The sequence below is a fragment of the Strongylocentrotus purpuratus genome, unplaced genomic scaffold (genome assembly GCF_000002235.5).
Source record: "Strongylocentrotus purpuratus isolate Spur 01 unplaced genomic scaffold, Spur_5.0 spur5_scaffold_1, whole genome shotgun sequence".
In the NCBI taxonomy this organism is placed as follows: Eukaryota; Metazoa; Echinodermata; class Echinoidea; order Camarodonta; family Strongylocentrotidae; genus Strongylocentrotus; species Strongylocentrotus purpuratus.
In genome coordinates, this window is record NW_022145594.1 from 16,308,245 (window position 1) to 16,322,441 (window position 14,197).

At 37.2% G+C, this 14,197-nt stretch overlaps 1 protein-coding gene across 1 annotated transcript in view; it reads left to right on the forward strand.

Annotated features, from left to right (window-relative positions):
- The first annotated feature begins 7,835 nt into the window (after positions 1-7,835).
- LOC105439585 (synaptogenesis protein syg-2-like) overlaps positions 7,836-14,197 on the forward strand; it is a 36,615-nt gene continuing 30,253 nt past the window's right edge. Inside the window, exons 1-3 of the mRNA XM_030978553.1 lie at positions 7,836-7,944; positions 8,555-8,887; positions 9,205-9,543. Of these exons, the coding sequence (XP_030834413.1) occupies positions 7,836-7,944; positions 8,555-8,887; positions 9,205-9,543 (781 nt within the window). The remainder of the gene's footprint in view (positions 7,945-8,554; positions 8,888-9,204; positions 9,544-14,197) is intronic.

Genomic DNA, 14,197 nt, shown 5'->3' on the forward strand with positions numbered 1-14,197 from the left:
TGGTCTAGTTCTAAAGCATTTACTCATTTGGTACTGTCTGCTCACGTGCATAATCATCACTAATGTTATATAAAAGCTCGTCAAATAAAATTTCGAATGGCAAGATTCGATTTCCAAATAATGATGGCGATTTGTGCAAATGTTCTTCTTTTTCTCGCAGTTATCATCTCCAAATCTGGTAAGTTTTCATTCATGATAAAATTTGTTCGTACTTACCCCAGTTGGAGAATTAGAGAGATGTAACAATTGTATAATGTCAATACACAAACCGATAGTCGTTGAAATCATGTTTTCCAAATGTTGTCACTCGTAATCCGTAATTATTTCGTTTTTATCTTGATGTTATGATGGAAGTAAATAGATAGTTAGTAAAATTATCAAATAACAACAATTGTATAGCAATGGCAACAAACCTGGTCGTAAAGAAAACTAACAGAAGAATTGTAGCGACTCCCATCTTTGTCGTGCATCACGTTAGCACTGATCGCTTTCTATGCCAAGCACGTATTGAAAACTAATCGGGCAAGTTAGATAATACACTGGTAACATTGGGCCATTGTCTTTTATCGTTAATGTGTTTAGCACAGTATGTATTTGATCCGTGACGTAGCTATATGGATCGGTACTGGAAGCAACGCCGCATCAAGTGGCGAGAAACAATTACAAGAAAGACAAAGTGAGAACAAAGAGGAATGACAAGAAAAGAATACGACTAGAGCATCTCCCACACCCTCCTCCTAATCAATAAATTCGCATTTCATTTTTTGAATACGACCAGTGCCTCCTTCCTTCCCCGTTATTCCAGTGCCTCTTCAATGGGTGGACTTGTGCTACCCCCAATGCGTGCTATTAGCAAAATACCAGGTACATTTTCCTTGGAATATGTTTTATTTCACCCATACAGGATACCATGCATTTGAAGTGTCTATTCAGACATTCCATTCTCTTCCAATCATCGGGGAAGACTTCACACTAGTCTGTACTTTCACACCGCAATCAAGAAATCGGCGGCTAATTTGGGCTAAGAGTAATAATATCGTGGTTGCCTCTCACTCTTGTCTGCCGTTTAGGGATTGTACATGGGTTACCGTTCCTTCACCATCGAAGTTCAGCTTCATTGCAGACACTAGCAGTGGAAATTTAACGTTAAAGAAACTTGACATAAATGATTGGGACAACTACCAGTGCACAGTGAGCAGTACATTTGGGGTCGAGGATCCAGGATCAAATAGCTTGCAAGTGACACCATTGCCACCAGGTGTACTATTCATTATAATGAATTAACACAGCAAAAGTAAAAAATAACATGAGGCTAATGCATGATATATGGGTGTACTTCTGATTAAATTATAAATCAAACTTCTCTTGTCCTGTGTTTTACATAAATATTACTTTTGGAAGCTTAAATACAAACGGAAGACTCACATTTTTCACAAGATATTAGACGGGCAAGTGATTAGCTGGATACATACCAAAAAGTCAAATAATATTATTATTGTACGAAGTGCTCTGAAAATATTGTCCAAACGACAACTTTAAAAGCTTAATAACTTAAAAAGTGTGTCTAAACATTGCGTCGAAAGGAACAATGTCAAAAGAAAGTGAAACTGTATTGCCTAATTTTAAAATCGTAATCGTAGAAAGTTTGTTTAGAGTAATTGATGAAATTATTAAAATAAAGAACATCACCGTCAGAAAGGAAAAGAACGTTATTCATCGTGACTATTCCCTTTTCTGTCGACAGCTGCGCCCTTTAGTTTCCGTATCACTGATGAGAGATCGATCGGTTATTACCAAAACAACCCAAATATAACGGTAACTGCTGGAGAGCCACACGACATCGCATGTACAGCAGACGGGGCAAGGCCTCCTGCAGTACTGGAATGGCGTATACCAGATGGTGTGAAGGTTGTTCTTCAAAATCAGTCTGATGTCGTACAAGACAACAGCTATGTCTCTCAGAGGACAGCAACAATCACGCCCTCTACGAGTGATCAAGGAAAGAATCTCCGCTGCGTGGCTTCACATCCAGAACTACAAAGTAACAGTCAGAGTTCAGTTTACCTAGAGGTGCAAGGTAATAAATACACTTACCAAGTACAACGTGTATTCTTGTTCTCACAGCCCAGCAGTGTAATCTCGTTAATCACAGATTGCTTCAATGTCAGTTAAGTGAGCCCACGAATTCATGTGTTTACCCTGTATCAAGTGCTCCACCCAGATCTCAGCTTGGAACTTAATGGGGCGATATCAAATACTGAATCGTCTATTTTGCTTTAGGTATTTGTACCTTTGTTCCACATCTATTATTTTAAGCGTAATGTTTACTTACAGAGAAATATTTGGCTAACGCTTTTCTGGAGGAATTATATATCTTGCTATAGTATGTGTTTCTGTAATGAGGTTCTACCAACAATCATGCTGCTTTAAATAACTGGAGATAACAAGAAACATTATTTTGCGTTTCTTACACAATTTAAAAATATATTTTCACATTCTCTCTCTCACCCTCTCTCTTTTATATAGTCCAGCCGTCTAGGATATTTCTTTTTGAAAGTGGAGATAACACGGAACGCCAATCTGGGTCAACAGTCATTCACGTTCAAGAAGGTTCCTCCACTTCAATCACTTGTAAAAGTATTGGATCATTACCAGCTGTTGAACTATCATTGATTCTTCTTCTTGACAACAATAGTATTCCCAGAAGCTCAAACCATTCAAAGTATCCTAATTCTTTAGATGGAACTTTGTTTGACACCGAAAGTACCATTGCAATACATCCAATGAGACAGCACCATGGAATATTCATTCAGTGCTATGTATCTCTGGACGGAAACTTTATTCATGTATCATTAGCCAAATTGATCGTTTACGGTGAGTTTAGAGTTTTCAATATATCATCATTTGATCTTCCTTTTAATATCCCCGGTGTGAAAATGCATTGTCAGTATGGATCTAATCTACTGTAAGGCCTTATTTTCGCTACGAACATAAAGAAAATTCTTATATGTATGCCTCGTTATCTATCCAGTTTAAATGAGTCATTATCATTGATAAGTTATTGTCAGCTATGACGGAGAGAAAACGTGAACGTTTATCACTGTATACATCGATTTTCTCCTCGCCTTTTAATTAAATATTACGTCTGTGAGCACATAATTCTTTTCTCCAAATAACAATTTCATTCATCAAGGCCTTACCCAAAACCAGACATTTCATTTCATTGTAAAGGCCCAACAGATAATGTTGAAATGACAATATAATTTACCAAATGACATATTCAAGGCTTTACACATAATTATTCATTTTATTCATGTTTTAAGGCTCACCAGATGATGTTAACATATCTACCCCCGGTGATCTACAGGAAGGTATAGAAACCAATATAAGCTGCAGAGCTGTTAATGGGTACCCTGCTCCGCTCATCCATTGGTACATCGGTTCAATAAATGTGACACACGATTCGTCTTGTAAGACTTCAATGAATGAAGATGATCGGTATGATGCTGAAAGCACCCTTACCATCATACCAAAGAGGTTAGATCATGGGAAACATCTTTTCTGTCAGGCAGTTCAACCTACAACACCGTCAATGCAGTCAGTGAATGATAGCATGGTTCTAAACATATCATGTGAGTTTTAATATTCATTTCAACTTTTGGTAAAGGCATCATTATAAAGAATCTTCTAAAACTGCGTAGGATATTGGTCTGATTACGCGTTCACCAACAATCATGAAGACTCTTCGCCTGCTTTGGCTTTTTTTTTTAATTCTACATATCTTTTTGTATATATACATATTTGTAATTTTTTTGACATTCTTTACACTCCCCTTGCATTTTCCCATCTTACAACAGGAACATTCAAAGAAATAGGCTATACGTTCATTTGTTTATACATTGACAAGTTTCTTTCAGTCCCACCCCAATTACCTTAATTTGAATCCCAAGTCTCATTCCCATTCGTTATCCATCCTTCTGTTTTCTATCTCCTCTTCTAAAAACTGATTTCCAATTTTGTTTTCTATGACCTAGACGACCCTATTGTGTTTGTTTCCTCTCGACGGCTTACATCAAATAAAGTGCGTACTGGGTTCGTGTTGACATGTACTTCAGACGCCAATCCACCTGCTGTTATCTTCCAATGGCTCTGTAACGGCACACAGTTGTCTAACGACACCCATAGCATAACATTCTCCAAGAATATACCAGAATATGAAACGCTGACTTTTAGCGAAGTGGTGATCCAACACCCTCTGTCCAAAGATCCTTGTGAATATGAATGCGTAGCTGTGTCCAGGTATGGTTTCGGCAGTGTAGTCTTCAACTCCACATTTAATCGTAAGTAGAACTATATTTGTCATTGTATCTTTAGAGTAATTTGTATCTCTTCATATGATTCTCTCTTTTCATTTAATGAATTTTTGCTTGCTTCCAAATAAAAAATATTGAAATAATGAAATCTTCTATCTTTCGAAATGATTAAAGATCCAAAATCAATGAATTGAAGGAATAGTCTCCATTGATTTTTCGTTTACGCTTACCACTAATTAACGTTAAAATGCCGTTATCTCCGATTCACCTTCTTGGCTCATCGTCGATCAAATCAAACGACATCTTCTGCTCTCTTCGTTGACTGGCAACCAGGATGCAACATCAAATACGTCACAATTGGATCTAAAGGCCCGGTCACACAGCCTTTCGCGTCTGTATCGCGGGTAAAATTTCGCGATTTTTTTTTGCCCGCGGTTGCCCGTGGTGGAAAATGTGCAAAATTGGCTTATACCCGCGGTTTACCCGTGGTATGCCCGCGGAACAGACGCCGGCGACTGTTCCGCGTCCTTATCGCGGGTGAAGCGCGGCGGTACCGCGGCCTACCACGCTTACACGCGGTACACACGCTAATGCACGTGATAACAACGCGGTACAGACGCGGAACAAACGTGCTATGACCGTGCTCCACCCGCGATTACCCGCTAAAATTTCGCGTCCAATTCCGCGTGTAACCACGTCTTAACCGCGGCCGTAGCACGTCCTAGCACGTTCGTTCCGCGTCTGTACCGCGTCTTTACCGCGTGTGTACCACGTGTACCGCCCGCGATTACCCGCGGTCTAAATTTTTGGGCAGCCCAAAACTTTTTCGCGCGGCCAACCGCGTGTGAATTTCTTACCGCGTGTAACGACGGGTAAAGTACGGCTGTATCGCGTCTTTATCGCGACCTCAACGCGTCCAACAGCGTCTGCTTCACGGGCAGAAATTTTTGGCCGTGATTCGGCCGCGATACGCCCGTAAAGGGCTGTGTGACCGGGCCTTAATTGAACAAACTATCGACACACATGATTAAGTTCAAGGAATCAATGGAGTGACCATGCTTTCGAATCGACGAGTCCCACCTATTTGTCCATCTGTTATGTATCGGTATCATTATCTTCCGCACCATACGCTCGTTTGCAGGCACACACCCGGATATGTGTGATATACATAAAGAAGAAAATGTAACATTACCGGCAAACAAATTCGAAATTTATTTAATGGAAATAGTATGGAGGGCAAATGATAAGAAGTGTGACATTTGGAGAAGAAATGGCAATCATATAAAAAAAAACGTACAATTAATTTTGTGAGATAAGTATATTTTCTTTGTAATCGATATAGCTTTGTATTTCCTTAGGCAAATATTATTCAATTATTAAATGATGGGAAGAAAGGCCTTGTCAGACGTAAAGCGGAAAAGGCTGTCTGAACTGTTTGACTATCGATAATGCATGGTCTACAAAATACAAAAAAAACTAACTACGTGTTTAATCATATAATATAAATCAATTAAATAATTCTATCTTTCAATGGACGCATTTGCCAAACATGTTTAAAATCTAAAGAAAGTAGGAGACCGCCATCTTGAGCTAGTACTTGAACTTGATGGAGGCCTTAGAAGGGGAACCTGTATGGGCGACTAAATTTATAGCATATTGTATAATCATATTAATAAAACAAATTAAATATAACTGCCACATAATGAATTGAATGCATTTTTTCAGGAATAACATCAAATGTGTTAAGTGTAATATGTTTATTATTCAAGTGTATGTCTTTTGTTGAAAGTTTGATTTATCTTCGTATTTATGTATTTGCATGTGCAAATGTGTGTGCGAGTGTGTGTGTGTGTGTGTGTGCGCGCGTGTGCATGTGTTTGGAGCACTCATCAAATTATGACTTGTATGCTGATAATGATTTATGCTTTATGGCAGCCTTGAAACAAATTATTGTAGGACATGACTTAACAGTTATTGGGAGACTATTCCCTAGGTCAGGGCACTCGTGTTGTATAGGTTTATGCGCAATTAGCATTTTGGGGTTTATCAAATGAAAGTTCTTAGAGTTTCGTGTCGGATAAGAATTGACTGTGTTGTTTATAACAAACGGGTTTTTGAATACTTGAGGAAGTAGATTATCGTAGTATTTTAACATAAAGATTGCAACCTGCAAAGCGTTGATTTAAAAAACACTTAATGTTTTCATCTTCTGAAATAAGAGTTTTGAATTTGCAAAAAAGAATGATCCGGTGCAAAAAAAAAAAAAAATCCCCAAAAAATGAATAAGATTTAGTTTTGTCATCGCAAAACTTGGTAAAACATTTTAAAAATAAGTAAAGAATAACAATTGTATTATACAATAAAAACAAAGTCTTTTGAGTAAATAACTGTTTCGTTTTACAAATAATTCTTACATTTTTAGATATAGTCTTTGAATATAATCCAAACGGTCATTCCATGTTAGAAATTCATCAATAATCACCCCGATAACATTAGATTTACGCTTCTGTTCTTTGGGCAATTTATCAATCAATAAGCCAATTGTCATATTTTCATTTCTGTGCGCAATTGGGTAGTTGAAGGGAATAAAATGAGTTTTGTTCATATTTAGAGATACATCATTGCATTTAACCCTTCAGGACTCCTTTGGTACCAATCAAATGTATTCATTGGTGTCAATGTTATTGTGTGAGCAAAACACTTTTTTTATCGTTAGCAAAGAGAATAAATGGCAAAACGGATGATGCGTTCATTATATCGTTTATATACACAATATACATGAGTGGTCCCACTTTAATGTGAACAACAATAACATTACTTATAATCAAACAAAGCACAAATATTTCTTAAGACTCGCTACCTACTTACATATGAGTGATGATTAATTAATAGTACAGTCACCTTTAACAAAAAATCATTTGTGAATTGGTGGAATATTCAAAACCTTCTTAAAAACATAATGTTTATAATAATATTGGCTTCTATACGTAAACAGTTAAGAAGTAAATGCAGAAAATAAAGGATAATGTCAAAAAGGTGAGAAATAATACGTATATCCCCAAACACTTCTCCCATTGTGCAAAGTACAACATTTTATATCATTCCCTGTATTCCTCTTCATAAATATATTTACCAATTGTATACAACTTAATGGCAGCATCGAAAGTTAGAAGTAGAACAAAGAGGAAAAGTCAATGATTGACTCATAATAACAATTCATCTCATACTTCCGAAAAAGATAAGTAACGTAAGTTTTCGGAATCCCCCCCCCCCCCATCTTTTGTAGCTGACAGCCTATTAATTTTCTTCAGAGAGATACATTGCTTTCACTTTCGAACCGCAAGAGAGAAGTTAATAAGCATATCAGCCATTTTACTTTGTGTCCACTCATTCAGGCGTTGTTAACCTGTACTGCACATCGCTCATTGTTTAATTCTCCATATATTCTGTTAGGTAGCAGGGTAGTTCATGCAACGCACCTCCTAAGTTGAAATATACAAGGAAATGAGACGTAATAACAACATGGACGAACGTATTCGAATGTTTCTCTTCCTCACCTTCATCGTTTCTAAGACAAATGAGATGAGCGTGTATACTCGTATTCAGAACCCAGAAATCCTCCCAGTCGTTGGTGAGAATATAACACTTGCCTGCTCTCTCACGCCCCCGTCGACATATCGCCAACTGTTTTGGATGGACTGGAATAACAGTATCCTAGCTAGATGTCCAGGGGTGGGATGCAGAAACGAGCAGAATGTATCGGATATGTCCAAGTACAGTTTGATGACAGATTCTTCTACCGGAAATTTAACTATTAGGTATTTAACGGTGGATGACAGCGGTAAATATCGGTGCCTGGTTTTTACATCGAATGATTCAGTTACCAGTGGAAGTGTACTGAAAGTACTGATATCAGGTAATGTTTGCTTACATTACTCTATAGAGCTTAATCGGGTTGTGATGTGTGCGAAATTACAATGTAAATGAATGTCATGTGTAGCGTCGTCGATTACTAGTACTGTAATTGGTTTTTTACCACTATTAGTATATATTGAGTTCGATTATTGACGGGGAAAATCCAAACTATGGCATTTTACAAATTATATGATATTGTGGTATTATTAATTTGTTTATTTCCGAAATGGTCCTAGAATTTGGTAAACAACCAGGTTGACAAGACATACATTTTAATGGTACATATATTTATATAATATATATACTGTATATTGATTATTTGTCAGCTGTTCCTAAATTGCTATCCATCATGGACGTTCGGTTTGAGGATGGATACCAGAATGGAGCATCCGTGAGCATCACATCTGGGCGAACCCACAACCTCACATGTTCAGTCCAAGACGCAAGACCACCTGCAGAACTAGAGTGGGACGTTCCTGAAGAAGTACAAATTCGACTGGACGATCAGTATAATGCTGTTCATGGTGAAGCTTATACCTCTAAAAGAGTCGTTTCTGTAAATCCCTCGAGAGAGGATGATGGAAAGATTTTGCGTTGTATGGCTTCGCATCGGGAGCTGGATAGTGGGCTGCAAATGTTCATCCGTCTGGATGTTCAAGGTAATTATTCTACTAATGAATTCGTCCTATGGTTGCTCAAAGTGTGTGTTTCTGCCCAACAGAAAAGGCATCTAAATGTGAGGATTGTCTGAAATGGATGAAACATTCAACTCAACCTAAAACATGATTTCCGCTAAATATTTTGATAATAGACGAAATACTTACATTTTCCGACTGCTGAAATATATAATTTAATGATTATTCCGTTACGTTACTTCAAATGAGTCTCTCCCTCTCTCCACAGAAAACATCAACCTAAAGAAAAAAAAAATGTCTACATGCCTTTTTGTGGTATTTTTTTTTCTCCTCTCATTTAGTCTCGCCAACTAACCTACGGATCACCGCATCTGATCTAATGACTATCGACGAAGCAGGAACAAGAAGTGTCATGGTCTTTGAAGACTTGACAACATCATTCAACTGCAAGAGTGTAGGGTCTCGCCCTAAGGCCGTCATATCATGGATCATTGGTTCGGACTACGACCTGGGTCGCACGACCTCTACGTCTACCACGAATGAGGCCGACCAAGGTTTACGTGATACCCAGTCTACTCTACAGTTGATTCCAAAAAGGTGGCATCACAAACAACTTCTCCGATGTGTGGCCTATGCTGGTATGAACCAACGTCAAACGGAAGTGAGGGTTATCGTCTATGGTGAGTATTCCTTCGATGTCTACCAGATGCGAATTTTAACATTTTGAATAAATGGGTGTACTCATACCATGCTTCAACTATTATGCAGCCATATAGTTGAATGAAGTGAAAATTGTGTAGATATTTATTGACAAACATTCGTGACAGCTAAAGACAAAATAATATTGACATCAACATAATTCATTTATTGTGTCAGAATAAGAGTTATTTCTTTTACCGTACATAGGTTTTTGCTGCTCATAATATCGGCAAGACCTGTTTTTTGTATCGGTATAATTATATGTTATATGCAATTATCTGGGGTTTGTAATCTAACATAATAATTACATCATAAATACACTTTGATTATTGCAAGGACCCCCTGATCCTCCTTACCTAAATGGAACAGAAGGATTGCAGTTCGGAGTGTCATCAAATGTGACTTGCACATCAAACAACGGCTACCCAGCACCAACTTTCCAATGGTACCTTGGATCAAAGAACGTCACCAAAGATTCTAAAACACAGTCTTCGAGGAATAGACGTCCTCTAATGAATGCCATAAGTGTTTTAAATTTTACACCGACATTAGACGATCACGGGAAACTCCTCGGTTGTCAAGTTTTCCAACTAAACGCTGCATCCAAAAAGTCTTGGAAGATCAGTTCGGTTCTTAATGTTCTCTGTAAGTTGTATTTATGTCAGCCTAACCCGCCCATCATGTAGTTCTTACGAGGCAGGTACATTACGTTGCCCCGCTGCTAAAAAAAGGATATCAAAACCATTGACATTACCCGACGTAAGTGTCCTTTTTGTTTTGAGCTGGCGATAATTGCTACTTTCCCATTATTATCTTGAACACACAAAACTACGTTGTTTCTTTTGCAAACATCAACTGGTTTGAATATTTTTCTTGTTTCTAATAACAACTTGTGTTACATTTCTAACTCTGTAATTCTTAAATGAAATATCAGCCGTGTTTTAGATCAATGCCAAAGGATACCATCCTCCTGGAGAAATAAATAGTTGCATGTTACGATCATGGTGCTGACCCGTTAGCCTTACAATATATTGGTAACGATTACATTTTGTATGCACTTGTGCTAATCAGAAAAACGATCACAAATTATTTATTCCTGAGCATTGCTTTATTGTGTCCCAAACCCATTTACCTTTTTTCTGAATACATTATTGCAGATTCTCCTGTCGTTGTGAACTACTCTGTTCGTCGGGTTTCCAGTGATGACCAGAGCGTTGATGCCATTCTTACATGTACATCAGATAGCAGACCCCTATCCTCAATAAGATGGTTTTCGAAAAGCAGAGAACTTAACAACAGCACTCGCACCCAATTTCACCACATTCTTCTTCATGAAAGTACCTTGAGGTCGAGCATTTTGGTTATTTCTAATATATCGGCAGAAGACGATGGCAACTATACATGTTTGGCTAAGACAAGGCTTGGGAACGACAGCGCAACTATAATCTTTTTATATTCTGGTAAATATTTCACTATCGAGCAAGGTACATGCATGTCATATTGTTTAGAAGACACATTGCCTGGTACATAGCTTTGCAATCGATAATGCCAGATGACAAATGAGAACAGTATAATACTGTAACGACTGTAAAACCTAGGTAATGAGCTTATAACTCAGTTACAGTAACGTAGGAGTCAATGTGTTTTTTTTTTTAATTACGGATTCCCGATCCGCCTTATTAGTTCACCGTCGATCAAAACCAGACGACATCATCTACTCTCTTCGTTGCTTGGCAACCTGGAATTGATGATGAGTTTCAGCCAATCACTCTGGAGGATATTGCCAGGAACAATCGTCATTAAAGGATATTTTTCAATATCGCAAAGGACGATAAGTATGTTTTTTTAAATCTTTTTTAAATGATTATTGGGAAATAGATGTATGCCAATACATTGGAATATAAAGTAATGAATATAACTCAACCTGAACTAAAGAGCACACTCTGTGGTTTGGATGTTGACATGGTGATACACCTATTAATAGGTTACACCTTTTTATAAATTTAACTCATGGTATAATACAATACGCGATTAGTAGTCGATGGCTGAATTATTCACATTTTAGAAATACATAGAATACAATAATGCGAATTGTAAATTTATACAAACACCCGCTGATAATCAGGATAGCTTGACCACTGTTTGGTTCAAATAATTCAAGAAAAAACAAAAACAGAACAAATAATATCATGAGTCATAAAACCCAATTTGAAATTCAAAGGAGAGAAATAATTGCATTTGTGATCAAACTTCGAAGTATTTAGAAAAAGTTCAAAAGGAAATATAATTCTAAACAAAGATTTGATAATTAAAATGTGTACAAATATTGAAAATATCATAAGCCGTCAAAGTGGCCAAGAAACTTCCGAATTTTTAGGAGGGCCTGAATGGTGTGAAGATTGTATAGATGTTATTATAATCTAAGATTATATGTTGTGTATCATACTCGAATTTACACTAGATAATTTACAAAAGCGCGACATGAACGTATTAAACAGAGAATAATGTGGTACTGCTGTGAAAATTGTTTTACCTAATTATATTGCACGATATATTTAAAATCACACGTTCAAACAAACAAACAAATATCTACATATAACAGGTGGGATCATTGTATTGTCCCCGCAATCAATAGTCCCTCATTCAAAGGTGTTGTTGGATCGTTACTATTTTACTTGCATTCACGAGCCAAATGAGGTTGGGTAAGCACTTTGTTATCAGCAGTTTGTTTTTTTCCACAACAAAAACAATCGGAATACGTTTGGATATTTCGCAATAATGCAAATGTAAACATGAGCGCAAGGAAGTAAGCCAGTGTTGAAAGTTTGATGATAGCCATTCTCTTACCAGACTCAGTCCCAGCTCATTGTTCTCCCGTCTTTTATTGAGGGTGGGCAGTCCCAACTCTTTGATTATTGGAAATGTTATTCATGTATTTATTATTTCAAACGGTTTAGCCTCTCCAGTTTCACAAACTGCTATCCATGAGGGCCCTGTAAAAAAAAGAAGAGATATAAAATATATTAAGAGACTAAATTATTCAAATTGAATACATAAAAAACACAAGAAACAAAGATAAATCCTATACGAGGAAATATTATAAATACAATTTGCAAAGTGTAACTAAACATATGGTATGATTAACAGATCCAATTGATAAATTAGTGCGTTGTCTAAAAACTGATTAATACCGCTGTTGGGAGGAAAATGAGATTATACATATGATATTGTTTAGAGAGGATAGATTGAGTTAGATTATAGAAAGATGGTAAAGAGGAAGTTGGAGAGAAAGAGAGAGAACGGGAGGGGAGAACAATTGACTACATACGTGGATATTACAGGAGGCATTAATCCTATAAAGTGAATGTACTAACAGAGTGTACAAGTAGGGTTCAAAAGACATAACAAATGGGAGAGGGCACAAAAACGAAGAGGACGAGAAGGAGGATCGGAGTGAGAAAGAGAGAGAGAGATAAAGAGAGATCATTTATACCTGTACATGAATGTATATAACAAACCTTAGCGCGGTAATGTCTCCGGATCTTTGGAATATTGGATGACTGAAACACGATTAGCTTAGGTATCATATGCACCATATATTAATTGCTAGAATTTCATCAAAGGCTTAAAATTAACAATTAATTTGATTTTGGTTTTTCAATTGGGAGTGGTTTTGTTACAATGTCCGAAAAGTAAACAGCGCCCTTCATGTTAAAAATGTACAGCATGCATATTGTCATTTTAACTCGATGGTTTTGTGAAGTTTGTGAAACTGAATTGATGTCAGGACAAAATGATAGTTGTTTCACTTCTAACGCTATAAATCACTAATGATTAATCCAGAGTATGGGCTATTCGTTCATAAGCATCTACTATCTTCGTACAGTCTGCTTGCATTCATCGATAGTGTGTGTTATAAGCTCATCAAATAGAATTTTAAATGGTAAGATTCGATTACTGTATATTGATGGCGATTTGTGGTGAAGTTCTTCTTTTTCTCGCAGTTATCATCTCTAAATGTGGTAAGTCTTATCTCATGTTAACGTCACAATAGTTGTTTGTTTTTAGCCCAGGCGGAGAATTAGGGAGATGTAACGATGTAATAAATGTAATATGTTAACCAATCAAAAAGATGTCTATCTCATAAACTTTTTCGTAAAGAAAAACTATCAAAAGAATTGTACCGAATGAGATCATTGTCGTAAACCCCATTTATTGCTAGGTAATTGCTTTCCTTTGCAAACAAGTATTAGAAACCATTCGCGCGAGTTCAATGATATACTGGTGAAAAATTAGGCCATCGTCTTTCATCGTTAATGTGTTTAGCAGAGTATGTATTTGATCGGTTGCGTGGCCTTAGGAGATGACACAGGAGGGCATGCCCACCCCCCCCCCCCCCTTTACCCTGAGGTGGAAAACAATTAAATGGGAAACAAAATGAGGTGAGAGAGAAATTGTGAACAGGCAAAAAGGAAAATGTGAAAAGAAGAAAAGGAAAAGGACGATCAAAATGAAGACACCCAGACCACATTCTTTACCCATCTCCTAATCAGTAAATTCCCATTTATTTTTCTGTATACGTCTGATGCCCCAGCCTCCCCCACCATCCCCATTTAGTGCGTGGACTTGCGTTAC